Below are 21411 nucleotides of genomic sequence, written 5' to 3' on the forward strand. Positions count from 1 at the left end.
GCAGAGGCCCCTTGGTCGCGGCGCAGGCCGCGATTGGGTGGCGTCGTAAGACCCGGATTTTGGGCGGCCAAAACCACGCGATCCTCCGGCTCATAGGCAACGATGTGGGCCTGACCCCTGGAGGATCTGAGTTGGTACAGGGCTTGACTTAGCATGTGATAGCCAAAGGGGCTCTTTTTACCGAGCTTCAAAAGGGCTGAGACCGACGGGTCGGTATTCTTGGCTGCATCGTCCCCCAGACACATGATGTATAATCCCCGACGGTCTTTATGCTGGGAGCGATCCGACGGGAGGTGGAGACGGCACGGAGCGACGCATACTAGCGAATGCCGACTCTGGGTTTATCTCTTTACCCTATGCCTGACAAGTCACTCAAGGCGATAACTGAGGCTGTATTGATTGGTCTTGGTAAGAGTTGTCGGTGTTGGTTCGGTGGTTACGTGGAAGCCCAAGGGTTCATAATTGGGCACAACCGCTTATCCGGCACAATTGTGCCTTGGGTTATGCACCTTCTATTTATGGGCATAGTCATCTTGAGTTCTTTTCTCAAGTTAGGTCAATAATGAGAGCTGGTTAGAATAACGTTCTTATTAAGGAAATAAGCATACAGGAAGTCAAATTAATCGACTTGGGTGCGTGCGTGCCCAAAAATTAGCGTGGTTCGGGAACGAAAATACCCCAGTAAGCGCTGTCAGAGCCTCGCTGCATGGAACTCCGAGTGTGCGGCTTGAAGTTAAATGCGATCCATAGATGTTTCCGAATGCCTCTGGGACATTCGATACTAAAAAATGGGAAAAATGACGTATATGCCCCCAAAAGTGGGCGTTACGGGATAAATCGGGCCAAAATTTCCGTTGTTTGTCATATTTCTCGTAACTTCTTGGTATCGTGACTTGCTTCCGAGCTACCCTGGATCACGTGGAGTCAAAACTTGAATTCTCGTGACGATTAGATCTTGACCTTGGAACAGGCTTACGGGAGCAGAATCGCCACCTCAGGCAATCAATCGTATCTCGAAATGGTACCCAATGATTGTGACTCCCTATTGCATGGATGACTGCATCTCTTGTGGGTGAGAGGAGATGCCCTTAGCTTAGGTCATCAAGGTCCTCACAAGAGTCACCACGTCAATTCTCGCGACTCCATCAACACGTCAATACTCGTCATCAACACTTCACGTGAACACCGCATCAACTTACAAAATCTCCGCGACACGGAGATTGATCAATTATCATGGGTCGAACTGAACCTTCTATCGGCCGACCCCCAGCGGCCTTTCGCAAGGATGCACGCGCCAAGAAGGCCAAAGCCACTCTCAATCAAACGATTCCCCAGCTCCTGTCGGCACATCCCCGTGCCCGACGAGGCATCGAGGCGGCGGAGTTGATCGTCAATCCGTCTCCCGGGGACCGCAAAGCCGAGATCAAAAAGTCAAACGGCCAAGCCGAATCTGATCCACCGGGGCCCCGGCTTTGCCTCCAAGTGGCCGACACACTCACGGTAGCTCGTTCTCTCCTGACGCGTGATACTCCTTCAGGAGTTACCCTTGATCTTGGCAACAAGAATGCCAGAGTTGCTATTTTGAACATGGCCTCTCCTTTGTCTCCTGGTGGCGGGTTCCTGAATGGTGCTGGTAGTCAGGAGGAATCTCTCTGCATGCGAACAACGCTACTGCCCTCATTAAAGGACGAATACTACCGACTCCCAGAAGTTGGTGCAATATTCACACCAGATGTGTTGGTTTTCCGCGACGAAGAAGCAGAGGATGTGCTTGAGAAGAATTTCCGTTGGCATGTCGACTGCATTACCGCAGCCATGCTCCGAGGTCCAGAGATAGACGTCAACGAGCTGGGGAGAGGGAGCTACACGCACGAGAAAGACCGCGAGTTGGTTCTTCAGAAGATGAAAATGGTGATGCGGATTTGCCAGGCCAAAGGCGTCAAGAGGCTGGTGGCGGGTGCCTGGGGTTGCGGTGCATATGCCAATCCTGTCGGTGAGATTGCTCGCGCATGGAAGAAGGTTCTGTTGCCACCAAGAAAGAACGGTAAGGGCAAGCAAAAAGGAGCCAAGGAGACGTGGGATGGAGTGGAAGAAGTCGTGTTTGCCATCAAGGATGCAGGCATGGCTGAAGCCTTTGCAGAAGCATTTGGGGAAGGACTCATGCGAGATGAAAGTCCTGATGCTAATGAGGACGTGGGGGACGAGGATGTTGACCCCGAAGAGGTCAAACGCAAAGAGTTGCAGGTCAAGATCCGAGAACTGGAGCATCGCATTGAAGCAGCGGCGAACCCTCGAGTCAAGGAAGGATTGACATCTATTCTCGAGGGGTTGAAGAAGCAATTGCCCGAAGACACTGGATCAGATGAAGGCGAACCGGATCTATCGAGTGAAAAGGATGCGGATACAGATGCGGAGAGGTAGAATGCTCCTCAGTTACCAAGCAAAACTATTTGGTCTCATAGTTCTTGATTTTGAACTATTAGTCAGGACTCGCGAAAGGCAAATCAACTCGCCCCAAGATACCGGGGTTGTCTTTATCCCCACTTGCTTCAACGGCATGATGCGCGAAACAGTCACATTGGTAGGCGCCCTTAGGGACAAAAGAAGCTCAGCCTCGTGCCAGATAACTAGATATAGCACACTATTTACCAAACAAAACCGTCTTTAGCCAAGACGGACTTTGGTCGATAAGTCCGGTCAGCCTGGTGAGAATCCGGAGTTAACAATGGAGACGGGTTGCATCCTATGGCTGACGTCCACAGGATTAGAAATACATAGGGAGAGTCTGCCAATCGCTACGATTCCTTTGGCTTTCCGATACTCCCTGACCCAGTTGCTCCGTGATTCCGGGATTACAATGTCTCGATATTCCTATATAAAGCTTCCATCGGGACGGACAATAGCTGGGCGATTGATATCGACATTCTTACCCGTCACTACCTATCGGCGCAGTTATCCCATCAAGGGCCGGGCTTCAACTATAACAAAGAACAAAACCCTACCCGTCACTATGACAAACGAATTGATTCTTTTGACCGGCGCCACTGGCTTCCTTGGCCATCGTATCCTGGTCCTCGCCCTGCAAGCTGGATACCGTGTTCGCTGCGCTGTCCGCTCAGCAAAGGGCGTTGACAAGATTCTCGCCACAGAAAGCGTCAAGAAGCTTGGATCTCTCACTCTAAGACTTTCTTGGGTTATCGTACCTGATATTACGGCACCCGGAGCTTACGATGAAGCTGTTATTGATGTCCAGTATATTCTACATGTCGCTTCACCTGTAGGCGATATTCGAACCTGGGGTGATTTAGCAGGCTTGACTGACGAGGAAGCTTTCGTCAAACCTGCTGTTTCTGGTGTCATCGGCATGTTGGAAAGCGCAGCAGCACATAGCCCAACTTTGAAGCGCATCGTCGTGACCAGCTCAGTTGTCGCAATTTTCCCGACCAAATTCTTCATGGGGGAGACACCTCCTCAAGATCACGTGTTTGATGCCAACTCGCGACTGGAGAATCCAGCTCCCCCGTACCCTCCAGGATTCGCCTACCAAGCCAGCAAGATTGCTGCTCTGAATGCATCGGAAGCCTGGATGAAGAAGCACAACCCCCAATTCGACATGATTAGCTGCCTCCCAGCCTGGATCTTTGGGACGAACGAATTTGCCACAAAGGCCGACGATTTGATGGGCGGATCTAACTCGACCTTGCTCAACGTCCTGAAGGGCACAGAATTTAAGGTTCCAGTCAACTCAGCTGTTGTCTCTGTTCATGACTGTGCTCAGGCACATCTATTGGCGCTTAACCCGTCCGTGGAAGGTGGTCAAGCCTTCATTGCTGGCCAACTTGAGCGCCTCGAAGATGCGAACGGCATTGCACGCAAGCACTTTCCAGAAGCTTTCGCGAAGGGCATCTTCTCTGACACGTGTCGACAAGCAACTACACGCATTCCTCAGAATAATGAGACGGCAGAGAGTGTGTTGGGCTTGAAACTGCAAAGCTTTGAAGACGTGGTAAAAGAGGTCGCTGGTCAATATTGGGAATTGTCCCAGAAGGATCAAGCCTAGTTGTCACGGAGATGGCTGGAATGAGATGACACGAGACGGGATGGTTCAGATTGGTGGACAAACAAAAGCAATACGCAGATCAGCCAATCATCTCTTTTATTCAAGATCACAAATGCTTCATTACCGTCATAAATCAGATCATCCCAGCACAATGTGATGCTTGTGCACTTTGTGCAACACTTTGTGCAGTCGCACAATCACCCCTGTCTCAAAAGAAGCGCCGACGCCCAAACGAGCTTCAGTTTAGAGTTTAGACTATTGCGTAGAGCCCATGTCCAGTGTCTCACTGGCGCGCTGTGACTGGACAATGCTGCGCCACCACCAGGGACGGGCTAAAACAGGTTTGTTATTGCGGTGACGAGGCATCACGCTTGTCTGTTCAGTCTTTGATCTTTCTTTCAACCTCTCTTGAGGAGCTTCTGTCTGATTGTATCTCCTCTGTTGAGACTGTTTTGCTGTTTGTTACGTGACTCTTGTGAGAGGCATCACCACCATGACGAGCAATATCAGCTCCGCTCTTCCCGGCCACTCTGCCAATGGCTCGGGACATGGCGATTCTGAATCGACCCCGCTTCTTCCCACCGTGACGAGTCGCCTTCCGACCATCGCGCATGAAGGCGAGAGTGGTAGAAGAGGCTTCCATCCTCGTCACTTCCTGACTGTGCTTTGGAGGAGCTCATGCACGGCTTCAATGCTCGTCAACGTGCTCTGGCCGTTTGTCCCCATCGCCATCATCCTCCAGTTCTTCCCCGGTCTGCATCTCTGGAAGTTTGCAACCGCGTACATCGCCGTCATTCCTAGCGCTAATCTTCTCGGCTTTGCGGGTCAAGAGTTTGCGCGAAAGATGCCAAAGGTGGCTGGTATTCTCATCGAGACGACCTTTGGATCCATCATTGAGATTATCCTGTTCATTGTCTTGATCGTGAAGCACGACGCGGACTCTTCGGAAGGAAATGGGGATGAAAACAACCTTATTCCCATCATCCAAGCCGCAATTCTCGGCAGCATCCTTACAAACCTGCTCCTCTGCCTTGGACTGTGCTTCTTTTTCGGCGGACTTCGACAGGCCACTCAAAAGTTCCACGCCATCGTGAGTGAGGTTGGTACGGGTTTGCTGCTGGTCGCTGCCTTTGGTCTCCTCATCCCCAGCGCGTTCTACTCTGCCCTCAAGTCTGAGGTGGTGCCTGATATTCCAGGTCTACACGTGCTACACGAAAAGTTCACCGAGGGTAAACTGCAGGAAGATGTTCTGCGTATCAGCCAGGCCACCTCTATTGCCCTAATTGTGGCCTTCTTCCTCTACATCTGGTATCAGGCTAGCAGCCAGCATAGCATCTTTGACGAGGTTATTGAGATGGATGAGCACCGTGATGCAGACCGCGAGGCGGATATGGAGAAGCCCAAGTTCACCATGACTGAGGCGTTGCTTGCCATTGGCATCGCGCTCGTCTTTGTGACTCTGCTTCTCGTGTTCCTGGTTGAAAAGATTGAGCATGTTGTGGAAAGCGGTGTTCCCGACCAGTTTCTGGGCTTGATTCTGCTGCCTCTTGTGGAGAAGGCGGCCGAACACTTGACTGCCATTGATGAGGCATGGGGTGAGTTCTACCAGGCAAGCATCTCTTGGAGTAGCTTTTTTTACTGACACACATTCCTTCCAGATGGCGTCATCAACGTAGCTCTCTTCCATTGCATTGGGCCCAGCATCCAGACAGCCCTTTTCAACGGTCCTCTGGTCGTCCTCATCGCCTGGGCTATGGGCAAGCCTCTGGACCTGAACTTTGAGATCTTTATGATTGTTCTGCTCGTCCTGTCAATCCTCGTGGTTGGAAACTTCCTTCGAGATGGTGAATCCAACTGGTTGGAAGGCGCTCTGCTTGTTGTATGTGTCACTCACCTTGGTTTTTGTTGACGATGCTGACTTCGTTAGGTTATTTATGCCATCGTGGCGATTGCCAGCTATTACTATCCCAACCCCGACGTGGCCACTTCTAACGGCCTGGAGGGAGCGGAGATGGTCAATGTCACCATGAGCGCTGATACGCTGCGCCAGCTGCAACAACTGATCAGCGCGAAGCTTGCGGAGTAACCTCCGCAACGCAAGGCCAGGAGACACCTTACCTAAGGGGGCGAGAAGCAGATAAAGCAGCAAGATTGATGAACCTGACAGCTTGTAACATTCTCGGCGCTCCTGAAAACGTGTCGCAACTCTCAAGTTGTTGCGGTCGAGATGGCGAGTGGTAGTAGGAATATGCGGGTTCGTGGAAAGCGAGGAAGTCGAAGGTGTAAGATCAGATTGTACACAGAGCGAGGGTGATGGGCAGATTGAAAGTAGGTAGCTAGTACTGCAGCTCCAAGCATTAGAATTGTCAGAAACAGGCGTGACCTTAGCAGTTGCCTGCAGCATCCTTGGGTGGTAACTCACATGACGTGGGGGAAGTCGTATTTGTTGAAGCGTAATGGGGATCTCAACAGATCCGCTATGCCAGATGCATCATCTTGGCGTTGATGCCGAATACCCCAGATTATAGCGAATGACTCGGGCGGACTTGAAAGAGGAGGAGACGGAACGCGGTAGCATCGTATTTCCCCCCTCGTATTTCCCCATTGCCCTTCCACGGCATCCGAGTGGTCATTTCAACCAAGCCATATTCGTCCATTCATGATTCAACACCGAAAACAAACCATCAAAATTGAGGCTGCGATTGCGGGTGCGGAGCCGATTCCACGCGGAGCCGACCGACCGAGTCGGCACGTCTCTCTGATCGGCACCGACTCCGCGCGACCTTGTTAAGCCGCCTTGGCTTGTCCTGAATTGGAATGGTAGGTTTCGCTAGGGAGGTGAGCCGTGTGCCACGTGCTTGGTGATTATCTGGGGTATCATCTTGGGACATTGGGGTAATGTTGGGAGATTGTAGAGGGGGGATGGGCTTTGATAGACAAAAGGACGGTAAGGAGAAAAGAGAGTTTGGTCTAGATGATGCATTTGCATCTTCCCTTTTGTCCGAAGGAATACGAGATGGTGTACCTGTTCCGATATGGCATTTGAGCGGCATTGTTGGGTTGGAGTAATGGTCCTACTGCCCAGAAGCAATCATTGTCTTGCCCCAAACGCCACTCAGATTGCATCCATGCCGGAAAGGAACCCCTGCCAACATCCGGTCTCAGGCTTGTCAAGTCCCATCTCCGCCTGAACCAACCAAGCCAACCCCGGAGCCTGTCTCCAGCCGATCTTGCACCCGCTCGGCATTTGCAAAAGCATCCTGGAGTCGGGTTCCGGACATGTTGTTCCAGAGCTCTCTGTAATTTGACAATTTGCGGGGTGCATCTTTTCCTTGCTCGCTTTTGATTCTCTCCGCGTTTACTCCCCGAATCCCCGCCGTCGCCCTCCACAACTAATCCGGGGTAATGGAATGGCTGGGTCGATCGTATTTGCCTGTGATTGACTGTTGCAGGAACTATATTAACTTGTTCATCCCCCTGGTGTGGGGAAGCTCCTTAACACGTAGCCTCTTTGCCTCTTTTCTTCAGCGTACTACTGTCTCTCAGCTCACTCCTCTCAGCTCACTCCTGCCTTTTCGCGACTTCCCGGCACAATGTCCAGCCCAAGCCCAAGCTCCAACGGAAAGCCTCACAATGAGCACCGCGATGACCTCGACAAGATCCAGACGGCGGCCAGCATACCCATCTCGCCCGAGCTGTTTGAGCAGTTGTATCTGTCGCCGAAGAACAAGGTCAAGGGAGAGCTCAGGCAAAAGTTTGGCAACCCGACACCAGTGGGTAAGGATGGCTGCAACCGTTTCAGGTCTTGTATCTCGCTGACAGGATGAAAGCTCTTGGAGGTTTCCTACTATGCACCACGCCCGTCTCCATGTCGCTGCTAGGGTGGCAGGGAGCTGGTGGATTTTCTGCTGCAGCCAACGTTGGTGCCTACTTCGGTCTCGGTGGTCTGTTCCTCACTCTGGGAGGAATTGGTGAATGGATCCTTGGTAAGTTGCTTGCCTAGTACTGACGGCCCACAAGCTGACTTCTTCAGGCAACACGTTCCCCGCGACGGTATTTTGTCTCTTTGGAGGCTTCTGGCTTACTTTTGGTGCAACTGTCGTCCCAGGATCCGGCGCCTACGGTTCATACTCGACCACGGGGAACGTGGCCGATGGCATGACCGAGCCCCAGTTCTACTCGACTTTCTCCTTCTTCCTCATTGCCATGGCGATTCTTTGTGCGATCTTCTTGGTGGCGAGTATCCGAACGAACATCATCTTCTTCCTCATCTTCCTCCTGCTTGTTCCTTGCTGTAAGACCTCCTCCCTTACAACACCGACAATAGCTAACCCATTTGTTAACAGTCAGCTGCCTCTCCGCCTCGTTCTTTGCCGTCGCCCATGGTGCCTCTGATAGCGCTCTGACCTTTCAACATGTCGGTGCTGGGCTGCTCCTCGCCGTGTCGCTTCTTGGGTGGTATATCTTCTTTGCTCTTGTGCTCTTGTCGGTCGACTTTCCCCTGTGCCTCCCTCTTGGAGACCTTTCGACTGTCATTAGAGGACGTGGCGATCAGATCAAACAGGATGTGGATGAGGTTTAAGGACGATGCTTTAGTCGTGTTGTAAAATGTTGTTGTGGTGATGGAATGTTGGGTGGGATGGGTGGGGTTCTAGTTATGACTCGTGTCTGCGATGGCGCAGCTTCTGAACTGTTAAAAGCGATGCCCGAGGCCGCCTGATTAGGTAGTTACTCTAAGGTCCATACTCGAGATGGAGAAGTTGAGATAGCTTGAAAATCTACTGGTTTCCGCACATCGATCTATTGCCTATCCTGGAAATGCCCGCCGGATCTTACGTATCACGTAGCAGGGGTATCCAACGAACAACAACTGGATGAACTATTGAGAAGGCGTCAATAGAATGCATTTCCGTTAAACCGAGAACCAGGACTATGCGATAAGCCTCTCCTATAGCATCTGCCGATCATCCACTCACCCACCACAAATTGAAGCCTTCACAAGCCCTACTAGTCATGCTCACTGGGCCAGCCATGCCGACGTTTGCGGAGAGAGGCAATTCATGAACCCCCCCCCCCCCATCTTCCCCCGCAGTTGGGACACGCACTACGCTCCCCCCCGGTTTAGCTACTGCCGCCCTTCTCCAATGAGAGCCTCAGCAAATGGCAAGGCCTCACTTTTCAGCGCAGTCCCAACACCTTAGTGCAATGCGGGGAAGGGATTTTCGGTGGACCGGAATCGAGTATTAATAGGGGAGAGTCCACCCAGGCCCTCATCGCGACTCCTCTATCATGCATCGTTGAAGCCCTAGTTCCTGGCACATTTATTATATCTGCCACGGCACCGCTTGTAACTTGACAATACCCCAGGGCTGCTCGTTTCAATGTCGACTACCAGGGTTCGACGGCAAAACCACAGTTGTGATTTTTGCAAAAGGTCGAAAAAGCTTTGCGATGGCTACGCGCTCAACAGTGCAAAGGCCCAAGCAGAGGCTTCTGGTGATGCAACAGGTATGTCCCAAACTGTCTCGGATATTCACGACTTTTTCTGACAAAGAGCAGACCCCAAGATCTTGCCTTGCTCCTATTGCGTCAGGACAAAGAAGCAATGCCCTCTAAATCCTCATTGGGTTCGAGCAAGGTCCGCTGGAGCCGCCCCAAAGAGCGAGTCGTCTGCGTCTCCAGCAGCCGAAAATAGCGCACGAAAAAACTCTCGCAGCAAGCGACAGAGAACGGAACATCGAGATGCATCGACTTCTGCATCCAGAGACTTTGATCTCAGCTCGAGCGACATGCTCAACCTACTTCCGACCCCGTCTCCGAGCAACTTTCAGTACTGGGAGGCTCCCATTCCAAGCTTGGAAGGCCCTGAGGCTTTTCCGGCGGACGATACTTTTGCTTTTCTCGGATTGGAGACGGAATCCCCGGATAATCCTTCCGAGATTGGTCTTGGGGATGTCAATTCCGAAGAGCCCGGCGGTTCCACCGATGGATCCAACGAGTCTTTGCAGGACGCTTTGTCCAACCTCACAGCTACCTTTGGATCACAACCGTCAGAGTTTGACTTTCAAGCCTCATGGGACTTTACGCAGCAACTCTCGACAAGTTACGGCTCCGGGCTTTCCACTCGGTCGGCACCTCTGAGGGGAAATGTCCGAAGAGATCATCGGCATCGTCGACCTCGGCCTCCAACCTGGCTTGACAACACCAGCGCATCGCCCTCACCTTTTCATCCCGAGTTTGGATTGATGGAACGACAGAATAGCAAACTCATGACGGAAAGTCTGTTGCAAGTCTATCATGATGTCTTGGAGAACAATCTTGCATGCTGGCTCGCAGACGACACTTGTCCATACAAGATGCAGAGCAAAAGCAGCCGGCGCGGACGGATGAATTCAGTGGCAGCAGCCTTCATGCCAGGGGATGCCCCAATACTACCTGAGTGGGGAACAGTATGGTCCAACCGAATCTACCGTCGGGTTGTGCATCTTGATCAGGTTGCACGTGCAGCCAAGCTGGTCCGCCTTACACGCGCTGAGAGCCAGTCTGCATCGAGAGCCCTTGACTTGGTTATCATGGCCTTTGCAACACAGTTCTCTCAAGGAAGCAAGAATCGGCGGCGACACCGTCTGGGATCCATCGACCCTCTGGAGCCAGAACCGCCAAGGGACATCGCTGATGAGCTCGCCGACGAGTTTGAGCAGAACCTGCAGTTGTCTGTTTGGGAGCAAGCAAAGAAGGCTTTGCAAGATGTCTCGGAAGTCGAATCTTATAGAGTCGTTTACGCAGAGCTGATATTCGGGCTCACGCAACGACCGCGAACCAACGATGACTCTTTGGACGACTTCAGACCCCGGAAGAGCAAGGTTGGGAACGCCAAGATTTCGGCATTGCCTCGAGTGTTGGAGCTCATGTCTGAAGATGGGCCACCGACATTTATGGAGAGGGCTGCTCGAAAGATGCAGGCTCTGAAGTACAATTTTGAAGCGAATGAATCGGGCTTCTTGGAGACGAGTCAGCTATATCAACAGCACAACGAGATTCGTGTTGATATGGAGGAGAGAGGCACTATCGGGCTGTTGTTCTGGCTTGCCGTCATGTTTGATACTGTCTCTTCATCCATGAACGAAAGACCGATCGCTCTGGCTGATGAGGATTGCGAGCATGACGCAGCTCAAGAACAGCTAGCGAGCAAGGCTGCATCGGAGCCACAACAGGCCAACATGCGTTGGGACCTCAATCTGTTCGCTCAAGACGGTCCAAACACACTACATTGGCCTTGTCCGCAGGAGGTGGCGGCTGAGGTTGTGACACGGGCAGCACCGATCAAAGTGTTGCTATTTCGGCACGTCTCATACCTACAAAACGCCCTGCGGAAGAAGTTTTACCAGCAAGTGGAGGAGATCATCCAGAGCACTATCTCCACGTATCGATACTGGAACACAACGTACGGCGCCTTCTTCCGAGATTTGGTCCGGGATTACGATTCAGTGCCTCCCAGGATGAAGTCGTGGTTCGTTTGCATCGCAATACCGTGGCACCTGGCTTCTCTTATGCTCTCCGACTTGATCGACTTTGTGGACAGGAACAACTTGGGACGCAAGGAAGCCACAATGTCTCGCATCAACTCCAAAATGACGGCCCGGATACGCAAGTCAAGCGCCATTGAACTGGCCGATCTGGCACGAGTTACATCGCCACCACTAGACATGGCCGGAAGTCCAGCAGACCAACTCCCAAACTTCCACTTCGCCGTTAACCAAGGTCCACTGCTTACAGAACCGTGGACCATTCTCTTGATTCGTGGGTTCGCCAAGGCGGCAATCTTTCACCTGGGGGTAGCAGAGGACTTGAGGCAGCATGAGTTGTCGCTGGGGCATGATAATGAGGATTTGCAGCAGAGTCTTAAACGGACGGAATATTGTATTGGGGCGCTTTGGTCTTTGGGTCGCAAATCGCAGATGGCGAAGGATATTGCAGAGGTTCTTAATGAGGAATTGAGGAGTTAGGGTCTTGCTTTGGGAAGACTGGGATAATGAAAATGAGCGACGTTTCTTTAATGCGATGTCCCAATTGAGCTATGGAAATCTATGACCTGACTCTTGCATATAATACAATAGATCGAGAACACGGTAATTACTTTGTAGGTCAATTACCGTGATGAAACTGGATGAAAGGTGAACCAATCACCGCCGTGGTGTTTAGTTGGCACAAGACTCTGTCTTGGACGGAAGCTGCTGTTGTTTGGTGTCACAGATGCAACAAACACGTGGCCTACCCTTGCTGCACTCTCTTGCAAGTCTTTAGAAAATTGCTGCAGCTGCAGGAGAACACGCAAGGATAACCTTGCCCCAATGCAACATGAGCCTGGGAGGCGCCAAACGTCTAGAAAGCCAATACCACAACTATATCAACCAAAATGGTTTCTTGGACCATGTATTCCATCATGTACATGACGAGAGTAAACAGTGAAACATATTAGAGGTGTTACTGATCCACGAGACTAGACATCTCATTTGCCATGGCCCCTGACACCACTTTGGAGCGAAACATCTTTGAGTCCTTTCAAAGGTGACAACGCCGGGGCATGCATGCCGACACCAGGCGAAGATAATTAATACTAATTAAGCACAATTGAGACCTTCTCAAGGAGGCTTAGCTAAGGACGGGCAATCAATAAAGCCGTAACAGGATGCAGCTGTGCCTTTCCTGCCCTCTTGGTTGTGTTACGGTTGTATTATTTCTATTGAGTTGCTCCGAGGCCCCTGCCCCTTAGCCTCGTGCAGCCTTTTGACAAAGTGCCTTTCCTGCCCTTGGGGTTAGTGGTTAGCTAAGTACGGTATGAGCTATAGCCACGGCGGATGTTGCTGCATAGTTGCAATTACAACCCCATCAGGAAAAGTATGATGGATCATAACAATCCCAGGATTCAAGGATTCTAGAACTCTGGTTACCTACTTCAATCGCACATGCTTACCTCGGGAATTTAGGGTAGGACGTCCGGAAACGGTAAGCTCACCGAGGCGGCCCGAACACGCCCCCACATCGGGCGGGAGGGGCCGCGGCTGCTCCGCCACCCGAGCAGGGTATGTACTTTTGACATGAAACGAACAAGCCCCAAAGATAATCAATCATCTGGAGATCGGACGGCGGAAAGAGAAGAGATTGCATCCTGCAAGGACCGGGCGAGAACCAAGTGGATCGAGTTTACTTTGGGCAAGGCACATTCGCTGGGTCTCACCAGATTCGGATCTGATGCCGGCTTGGCCAGCATCTACTGTGCACTCTGACAAAGGAATTGCAACTACCTACGCGAAACTCTATCTACTCCTTCAAGTTAGACAGTGGAACTTGACTACTCAAATGTGACAAACGACCCTCTCATAGCTACAAAAAGAAGGCGATCGACTTCCCCTGCAGCAGCGCCTCTAGCAAGACCCAGTCTTGGCAATCTGCTCTCCATCCTCAGCCCCTTCAATGGCCCACTTGTGCCCTTCAGCACTCTTACCCTTGGTCTTCTCAACACCGTTCCTGTCAAACTGACCGCTACCAGTCTGGTCCTGGAAGAGATGGTTCTTTTCAAAGTCGGCAATCTCCTGCCTCAGGGTCGCTTCGGAGACGCCGTTGTCGTGGGCCATCTGGGGAATGTCGATGTACGCATTCTGACTCCCCTTGACGGTGCCGAGGTTGTAGTAAAAGGGCTCAATCTTGTACTTTTCAAAGCCGGGGTACTTTTTCATCTCTGGAATTCTGTAGAAGTCGTATGCCACAGTACGGCACTGGACCACCTTGTGAACGGCGTCTTCGGCCTTGATGACGAAGTTGCTCTTGGCGCCATTTTCGGGGAGATAACCCTTGGCATCCCAAAGAACGCCGCCAGCTTTGCGCACGAGAGAGTCGTAGGTATTGGCACCTTGGACAACGTCCCTTGTAGAAAACCACGTCGGGCGCACGCCGCCGTTATCGAGCAGATTCTGAGCAGCGCGGTCGATATTGTTGTCCGGAGTAGTGAAGGACTTGAGAGCAGGCAGAGTAATCGCACCATTCCTGTCGAATTTGTTGGTGAACTGGATGAACTCGTTGTAGTTGAGGGTGCCGTAGCGTCCGTTGCCCTTTTTGCCCTTGCAAATGTCCAATTTGTTGACGTCAACTTTCTTTTCGTCCGCATACCACGCATCTATGGTTGCTTGGTACGCGAACCAGATGAAGATGCGTTCGTAGGCTCCGCCTATGCCACCGGCAATGACATAGACGGAGAGAAAGAAGAGAAGGAAGCCCAAAGAAAGTTTCATTCTCAAAGAGTGGGGGTGATAAAGAGCGACTCAATGACTGTGTAAAAGAGTGAATATGTAATGGTGAAAATTGCCAAAAATGAATGAATGAGAAGGAGTGTTGTCGCGGCTGTAAAGACGCCAGGACTTTACAGACAAACGACGTTAACGAGTGACTTGCCCTGTAGACTTCCCATGGGCCGGATGAGGAGACGTATTAATGAGCAGAGGCTCATCTCAAATGAAGGATGAGACTTCAGGTCTCGAATAATGTGGCACCGAGGTCAGCTCATCCGCGGCTCAGCCTTGCCCTACCTGCTCAGATTGATTGACCTTGTCCGACCCTTGATTAATTCGCGCTGCCCTGCATGAAGAAACTCCTGTCTCAGCGCTAGGACCAAGGATTCCGACACTTTTCTGTTCCTGGAGAAACGCAGCGATGCAGAAGTGATCAGTGCTCCTCTTGACCATCTGATAGGTGGTATCTTCTCCACTGATTATCTCCCAGACCCAGTCTGCCCTGTGAGGCTGTGATGGCTCGGTCTGGTGATCATGTCCGTGTTGAAACAAACAATCTTAAAATTAGGAGCAGGAAAAAATCCTTCTCGATGGTCATGGCAAGCTGACGGACAATATCTCCCAAACAGAAGGATCCTTTGCGAGTGGAGTTTATTCGGTTCAGCTAGTCCGGCTTGGTACAGGGGTCGATGATGCGACGGCGAGATCGTAGTCGAACGGTTACTAAGATGATTGTTCGAGGCTTTTGGAGGGTGGCATATAATGTTGGAATCGTCCACTCTGAATCTGTCGAACAAGCCTCGCTGCCAACCTTTCATTGCATGACATTCTTTTCAGATCAATCTTCACTCTTTTTCTGCCATTCATTCTTTTCTCAAATTTTACCTTCGTTAAGACTTCTTCACATCTACTCTCATTGAGAACAACCCTTATTCCTTTTTCTTTACTGCTGACTGGAGATGAAGCTCAGCTCCAATCTTCAGTCGTTGCTGCTAGCGGCCACCCTCGGCTTCACCAAGGCCGAGAAGGTCGTGGCCGGTACCGACTTCTCCCCATGTCCCTCAGCTTGTGACGGTACTGGTCCTAGTGACTGGGCCGTCTATGGCTCTCTTGAAAGCCTTTCACGCTGCGAGAAGCCCATGTTGTTTGACTTTGCTGTCTTGAACCCTCTGGATGACCCTGAGACAACTACCAAGTTCAGAGCTTGTACTTCCGATGAGAAGACTACCTCTCGGCTTGCGCGTCGTACCGAAGCTGAGCTGCCGTATGATGGAGATTCTTTGAAGGGTGCCCGCGGTGCCTGGTGGTCTTCCGAGATTCGGGCAGCCGGAAAGGAGCAGCACGTTGTTGCTGGTATTGAACACATCGAGAACCAGCTTCACCGTGATGAAAAGGCCAAGAAGGACACTATTTTCTTCAGCTAGTACGTCAACCTTTTCGCTTCTCATCTATCTTTTGCATTGCATCTAACCTGATTGGATAGCTTCAAGGGCACTGTTGTCGGTTTCTACCTTGGCGGGCTGGTCGACAAGACCAATGCCGTGTCTTCCCTTCTAGAGGAGATTAGCCAGCGACCCCAAGCTACTGATGCATCCAGAGGCGTCATTCAGGTCTGTGGCGGTAACCTCACGGCTGACTACACCGTCGGAGTTGCAATCTCCACCGAGAATGACCTCATCTTCATCCAGAAGACGATCAAGTCGTGGGTTGAGGCCAAGTGTGTCACCACTGGCGATGCCTCTGACGAAGAGAACCTTGACCATCTCAAGATCAAGTTGACACCGACCAAGGAGGCCAGGAGTCTCCTCTCTCGACACGCTCACTCCCATGGCCACTCCCACTCACACCTCCACTCTCACCACAACGCCCTGATGTCACGAGCTACTTGCACCACCCGGAAGGTCATCTCTGGAGATTCCTGTGGTTCCCTTGCCACAAAGTGCGGCATCAGTGGCGCCGACTTTACAAAGTACAACAGCTACGACAAAGCGTTGTGTTCGAAGCTGGTAGAGGGCCAGGCCGTGTGCTGTTCATCAGGTTCCTTGCCTGATCTGAGACCAAAGCCCAAGGCAGACGGCGAATGCTTTTCATATACTACTCAGGTACGAGCCCTTCATCATTGGAAAGTGCATAGTTTCAAGCTGACGCATGATTTGTAGAAAGATGACAGCTGCTCGAAGATTGCTGCTGCCAACGGTCTCAAGGCGACTGATCTCGATGGATTCAACAAGGAGACTTGGTAAGTACGTCATATCTGCAGCTTGGCTGTATGCTCATGGTTAACCGTAGGGGCTGGAACGGATGCAAGAACCTCTTGGTCGGACAAACCATCTGCCTGAGCAAGGGAACACCTCCACTCCCCGCACCTGTTTCCAACGCTCAGTGTGGACCGACCAAGAAGGGAACCAAGAAGCCCTCTGGAGACAAGAAGCTGGCCGATCTCAATCCGTGCCCTCTCAATGTCTGCTGCAACATCTGGGGTCAATGTGGTAGGTTGATGTCGAGATCGGTTACCACGTGAAAGTAAGGCTAACAAGATCTGCCAGGAACTACCAAGGACTACTGCACCAAGTCCAAGTCTGAAACGGGCAACCCAGGCACCGCCAAGCCAGGCGAGAACGGATGCGTGTCCAACTGCGGCATGGATATTGTCAACAACGGCAAAGCACCCTCCGAGTACAAGAAGATCGCCTACTTTGAGTCCTGGAATCAAGACAGGCCGTGTTTACACATGGATGTGCGCACCATCACGTCCGCCTTCACATCTGGTTGGACTCACGTTCACTTTGCCTTTGCCAACATCACCAAGGACTACAAGGTCAATGTTGAGGACACATACGGCCAGTTCAAGAACTTCAAGGGCCTCAAGGGCGTTAAGCGCGTTGTTGCCTTTGGTGGATGGTCCTTCTCTGTCGGCATTCCCACTTATGCCATTCTCCGTGAGGCTGTGAAGCCGGCCAAGCGAGAGGCCTTTTCCACTGAGATTGTCAACTTTGTCAACAACAACAAGCTTGACGGTGTCGACTTTGATTGGGAGTATCCAGGTGCCCCAGATCTCCCGGATATCCCTGCCGGAGGCGAGAAAGAGCCAGATGACTATCTTGAGTTCTTGAAGCTGGTCAGGAAGAAGCTAGGCAAGGAGAAGTCTCTTTCTATCGCAGCCCCAGCTTCTTTCTGGTACCTCAAGCAGTTTCCCATTGGTGAAATCTCAAAGATAGTGGACTATGTAAGTTGACCTTGGCCTAGACGAGAGTGGTAAGCTAATATCTCCCAAAAAGATTGTCTACATGACGTATGATCTTCACGGTAAGACACTGAATCCTTTTTTGATTGACTGATAGCTAACTAGTCATAGGCCAATGGGATTTCGAGTCATCATGGGGAGCTGAGGGTTGTCCCAAGGGCAGTTGTCTCAGATCTCATGGTAAATGGCCCCTTTCTCCCGTGCCAGCTTGACGGCTAACACAACTATAGTCAACATGACGGAGACCATGAACTCGCTGGCCATGATCACCAAGGCTGGCGTCGAAGCCCGACAAGTCGTCGTCGGTGTTTCCAGCTACGGACGATCGTTCCAGATGAGCAACGCCAACTGCAAAGGTCCCATGTGTACTTTTACCGGAAACGGGGCGAAGAAGGGGAAGTGCACAGATACTTCTGGCTACATCTCCAATGCCGAGATCGAAACCATCAAGGCTGAGAAGAATGTCAACTCCTGGTGGGATCAGACCACGGACACTGACTACATGATTTACGACAGTAAGTGGCAGGGTGGACAGTGAGTCAAGAGGGCAGTGGTTGACACGGTTCTAGACACGGAATGGGTCGCGTACATGACCGAAACAACGAAGAACCGCAGGATCTCCAAGTACAAGGTGAGTTTGCTTCATACACCCACCGAACATGTAGACTGACGAATTTTCAGGGCCTAAATTTTGGCGGTACCTCAGACTGGGCCATCGATCTTCAACAATTCTGGGCCGATACCGAGAACATCGATGACACTCGAAGCAACTTTACCGAAGGAACCGATGGAACCTACGAGTGGTGTGACAAGGAGTACGACTCGGTTGAAGACATTCCCGACTCGAGCCCCGGAAAGTGCATTCCATCGTACATTTTGGGTGGCCTTAAGAAGGAACTTGCCACCGCCATTACGGATTACAAGGAGGTGTCCAAAGGTTACGACGACAAGGTAAGCGGGCACTTTTAATCCTCACTTCGAGACCTTTTCGCTGACACACAATAGTTTAAGTGGTACGTCGACTGGGTCAAGGACGGCATCGACCCTGCTCTGGATAAGTTCATGCAAATCATTGCCGGTGAAGGCAATAAGTACATGGACTGTGAGTGGTCCTCCCAGTTCAACGAAGGGTCCGGCTCCTGCACCAAGGTCTACCTCAAGGTGCCACCAGGCATGGGAGGTGGATTGAGGGTGATTAAGTACAAGATGGTTGATGAAGATGGCTTCTACAAGGCCCTCCTGGAGCACACGGGCATCGAGAAGGACTGGATCGAGTGGCGCGACTACGCTCAGCCTGATCCTTGTCCCTGCGCAACAGGACCCCTCAAGGCCCGAGACGCCAAGGAGGAAGTCAAGGCGGAAGCCAAGGCGGCGGCTTTCTGTCCTTGCCTCAACGATGCTACCATGTTCAAGAACTATCCTCGTCGGAGAAGGGATACGGGCAAGATCAATGTGCCCAACCCCAAGGAGATGATCGACGAGGCCATTCCCAAGACGGATGAGCTTGCTAAGCTTTTGGACGATACGTACAGCAAGAGCAAGGACAGGAGCCTCGACGCGTCTGGTGACGATGCTGCCACTGCTTTCAGTATGCCCGTCTTCATGCTGGAGGATGCCATTGAGTCTATCAAGACGGTCAAGGAGATTGGCGAGAAGCAGAAAGAGACTAAGACGAAGGAGTTGGTCATGAACATCCTGACCATCGTCTTTGCCGTTATCCCCTTTGTCGGCCAAGCAGCCTCCGCTCTCGGTGGCGCCGCGGTCATTGCGCGTGCCGCTCTGATCGTCGGTGAAGCTGGTAACGCAGCGCTCAGCATCGTTGAGATCGTCGATGATCCTCTCTCGGCACCGTTTGCCATTCTCGGCATGCTCATCGGTGCGGGCGGCATCAAGACCAAGGGCCCTCGCAAGGCCTTCAACGATGCGGCTGAAGCTCGCCGTGCCCTTGATGCTGGCAAGCTCAAGCTGTTTTCTCCTGCTTTTAGACGCAAGGATGAGGCAGTTCAGAACCTCTTGAAGAAGCAGACCTGCAAGATCGGATAGGCGGTCTAAATAGCCCATAGGCCGACTTGGCTTAGACTGCCGAGTGGTTCGACCGCTGCTGGGTGTTTATATATCTATCGTCTTGATGTAGTGCATCATCGCGTGCAAGGAAGAAGATGGAGGGAATTTCGTAGAAGAATACTGTATGATAAAAATTTAAAATCAATAAGAATGTGATTAAATGCAGGTTGATCTATCTGATTGACTATCGTCCTCTTCCCCTACGGCCCCCTCGACCTCCCCGCCCACCTCGGCTCGAGTCTCTTTGCTTCTTCGGGAAAGCGGAGGCATAATTCATGATATCCGCCACATTCTGCTCGTATGAACGAGGCATCCTTCGATTGCTGACGCCAACATTGTCTAGAGTGACCTCCTCCAAGGGCGTCGGTGTCGACGGCTTCATCTCCTTCCACAGCAAAGCTTCGTCCATGGCTACCTCGTCGACATCCGGGATCTCAGAGAAAGAATTCCACTGCGCCATGGATTCCGCAGAGGCGTGTTCTTTGATGTATCCCATAAAGTTGTCGTAACAGCCTTGATTTTGTACCTCCTCGTACAAAAGGTTGTTAATCTTGGGTTGAAGCTCGACGAAGCGGTCAAAGTCTTTGGCCACGATCATTGCGTGAGCAGCTGCTTGCTTCATGACGGGCACTCTTTGGACGAGCTCCATGTAGGTCTCGGGGCTTGCCAGCTGCGGGTACCAGATTGTATACGGCAGGTGCTCTTGAGGCAGAGAGACGTCGATATCATCGACCCAGGTAAGATCATCGTTCATGATGAAACGAGCGTAGACAAACTTTCGGAAGCGCTCGAGATCGGGTTGTTGGGAACACCACTTGGCAAAGAAAGTGTTGCGGTAGATCCCACGGACGATGCACTGAGCTTCACCATTGATGAGTTGTGGCCGTCGCAGACGAGCGTATCGATCAATGTTGCCCGAATACGCCGCCATAAGGATCAAGAGATCCTTGTCCACGGTTGGAAGATCGAGAGGCAAGGGATTCCACAACAGGGAGACCACATCGTCCGGAACTGGCCGCGTCCCTGGATGAGAACCCTCAGCTCCCAAGCTCCAGTCTTCGGTAATATCAAAAGAAGGCGGGTAGAGGTCTCCGCCAATTGGCTGCTTCTTGTCCAGAGTTGATCGCACGCAAGTATCGCCGTTGAGAAAAACCCCAGACTTCGGGTGAAGGGAAACCGTGCAGTTGTAATCATCCATGACCTTGTACCTTGTCGGTGCGCTCATGATCCTGTCGTAGATTTCTTTGCCGCTCGCCTTGTTGTCTCGGGCTTCCTCGGCAATGGCAACATCAGGTAACACATCCAGTTCATCATACAATTCCGTATACCCGCCAGCCGCACACGCACGGGCGACCAAGTAGGGCATTATAGGGTTCGGATGAGCTTTTAACAAATGCCGTAGAGTCTGTTCGTTGGGTATATCGGGATACCAGAAGCAATAGGGGAGCTCTTGTGTTGGTGGATTTGGCTCTAGGAGACGGTTGCTCATGATAGCCCGAGCGTTGAGTGCTCGTATGACTGACGGATGCTGTGTCTTGCCTCGTAGCTCCTCGGCAAATCCATCATGTTGGCGAATACCGCTCACCACGCAGCGAATCGTCACATCATGGGACAAATCTTGCGGGACAGCCTCTCCTCGAATAGCTGCTTTGAGGACGTTAAAGTCAAGCCGTCCCAGCTCTCCCCGCAGTTTGAGCAGTTCATCTCGAAGCATTTTAGAAAAAGATGAACCTGTCGACGAGAAGAGTAAGAAGAAC

At 51.7% G+C, this 21411-nt stretch overlaps 8 protein-coding genes across 8 annotated transcripts; 6 read left to right on the forward strand and 2 right to left on the reverse strand.

Moving 5' to 3' along the window:
* Positions 1-1233: 1233 nt before the first annotated feature.
* On the forward strand, positions 1234-2421 carry LRP88_00176 (uncharacterized protein; the record flags this gene model as incomplete). Its single annotated transcript, XM_083236893.1, has 1 exon — positions 1234-2421. One exon carries the CDS (start codon positions 1234-1236, stop codon positions 2419-2421), a length of 1188 nt encoding a protein of 395 aa, XP_083107262.1.
* A 589-nt stretch (positions 2422-3010) lies between these two features.
* Positions 3011-4060, forward strand: LRP88_00177 (uncharacterized protein; the record flags this gene model as incomplete). Its single annotated transcript, XM_083236894.1, has 1 exon — positions 3011-4060. One exon carries the CDS (start codon positions 3011-3013, stop codon positions 4058-4060), a length of 1050 nt encoding a protein of 349 aa, XP_083107263.1.
* Positions 4061-4553: 493 nt separating this feature from the next.
* On the forward strand, positions 4554-6146 carry LRP88_00178 (uncharacterized protein; the record flags this gene model as incomplete). Its single annotated transcript, XM_083236895.1, has 3 exons — positions 4554-5655; positions 5719-5936; positions 5988-6146. 3 exons carry the CDS (start codon positions 4554-4556, stop codon positions 6144-6146), a joined length of 1479 nt encoding a protein of 492 aa, XP_083107264.1.
* A 1507-nt stretch (positions 6147-7653) lies between these two features.
* LRP88_00179 (GPR1/FUN34/yaaH family-domain-containing protein) lies at positions 7654-8642 on the forward strand (the record flags this gene model as incomplete). Its single annotated transcript, XM_083236896.1, has 4 exons — positions 7654-7837; positions 7891-8046; positions 8094-8354; positions 8407-8642. 4 exons carry the CDS (start codon positions 7654-7656, stop codon positions 8640-8642), a joined length of 837 nt encoding a protein of 278 aa, XP_083107265.1.
* A 1207-nt stretch (positions 8643-9849) lies between these two features.
* On the forward strand, positions 9850-12066 carry LRP88_00180 (uncharacterized protein; the record flags this gene model as incomplete). The annotated part of the gene is made up of 1 exon (XM_083236897.1): positions 9850-12066. The coding sequence occupies one exon, from the start codon at positions 9850-9852 to the stop codon at positions 12064-12066; it is 2217 nt and encodes a 738-aa protein (XP_083107266.1).
* Positions 12067-13485: 1419 nt separating this feature from the next.
* Positions 13486-14349, reverse strand: LRP88_00181 (uncharacterized protein; the record flags this gene model as incomplete). The annotated part of the gene is made up of 1 exon (XM_083236898.1): positions 13486-14349. One exon carries the CDS (start codon positions 14347-14349, stop codon positions 13486-13488), a length of 864 nt encoding a protein of 287 aa, XP_083107267.1.
* Positions 14350-15305: 956 nt separating this feature from the next.
* LRP88_00182 (glycoside hydrolase superfamily) lies at positions 15306-19633 on the forward strand (the record flags this gene model as incomplete). The annotated part of the gene is made up of 11 exons (XM_083236899.1): positions 15306-15769; positions 15830-16448; positions 16506-16585; positions 16636-16835; positions 16893-17546; positions 17607-17627; positions 17696-17770; positions 17821-17946; positions 18142-18221; positions 18272-18541; positions 18596-19633. 11 exons carry the CDS (start codon positions 15306-15308, stop codon positions 19631-19633), a joined length of 3627 nt encoding a protein of 1208 aa, XP_083107268.1.
* Positions 19634-19838: 205 nt separating this feature from the next.
* On the reverse strand, positions 19839-21020 carry LRP88_00183 (uncharacterized protein; the record flags this gene model as incomplete). Its single annotated transcript, XM_083236900.1, has 1 exon — positions 19839-21020. The coding sequence occupies one exon, from the start codon at positions 21018-21020 to the stop codon at positions 19839-19841; it is 1182 nt and encodes a 393-aa protein (XP_083107269.1).
* Positions 21021-21411: the final 391 nt, after the last annotated feature.

The sequence above is a fragment of the Fusarium phalaenopsidis genome (genome assembly GCF_050370095.1).
Source record: "Fusarium phalaenopsidis strain FUZ10S chromosome Unknown contig_32274, whole genome shotgun sequence".
Taxonomy (NCBI): Eukaryota; Fungi; Ascomycota; class Sordariomycetes; order Hypocreales; family Nectriaceae; genus Fusarium; species Fusarium phalaenopsidis.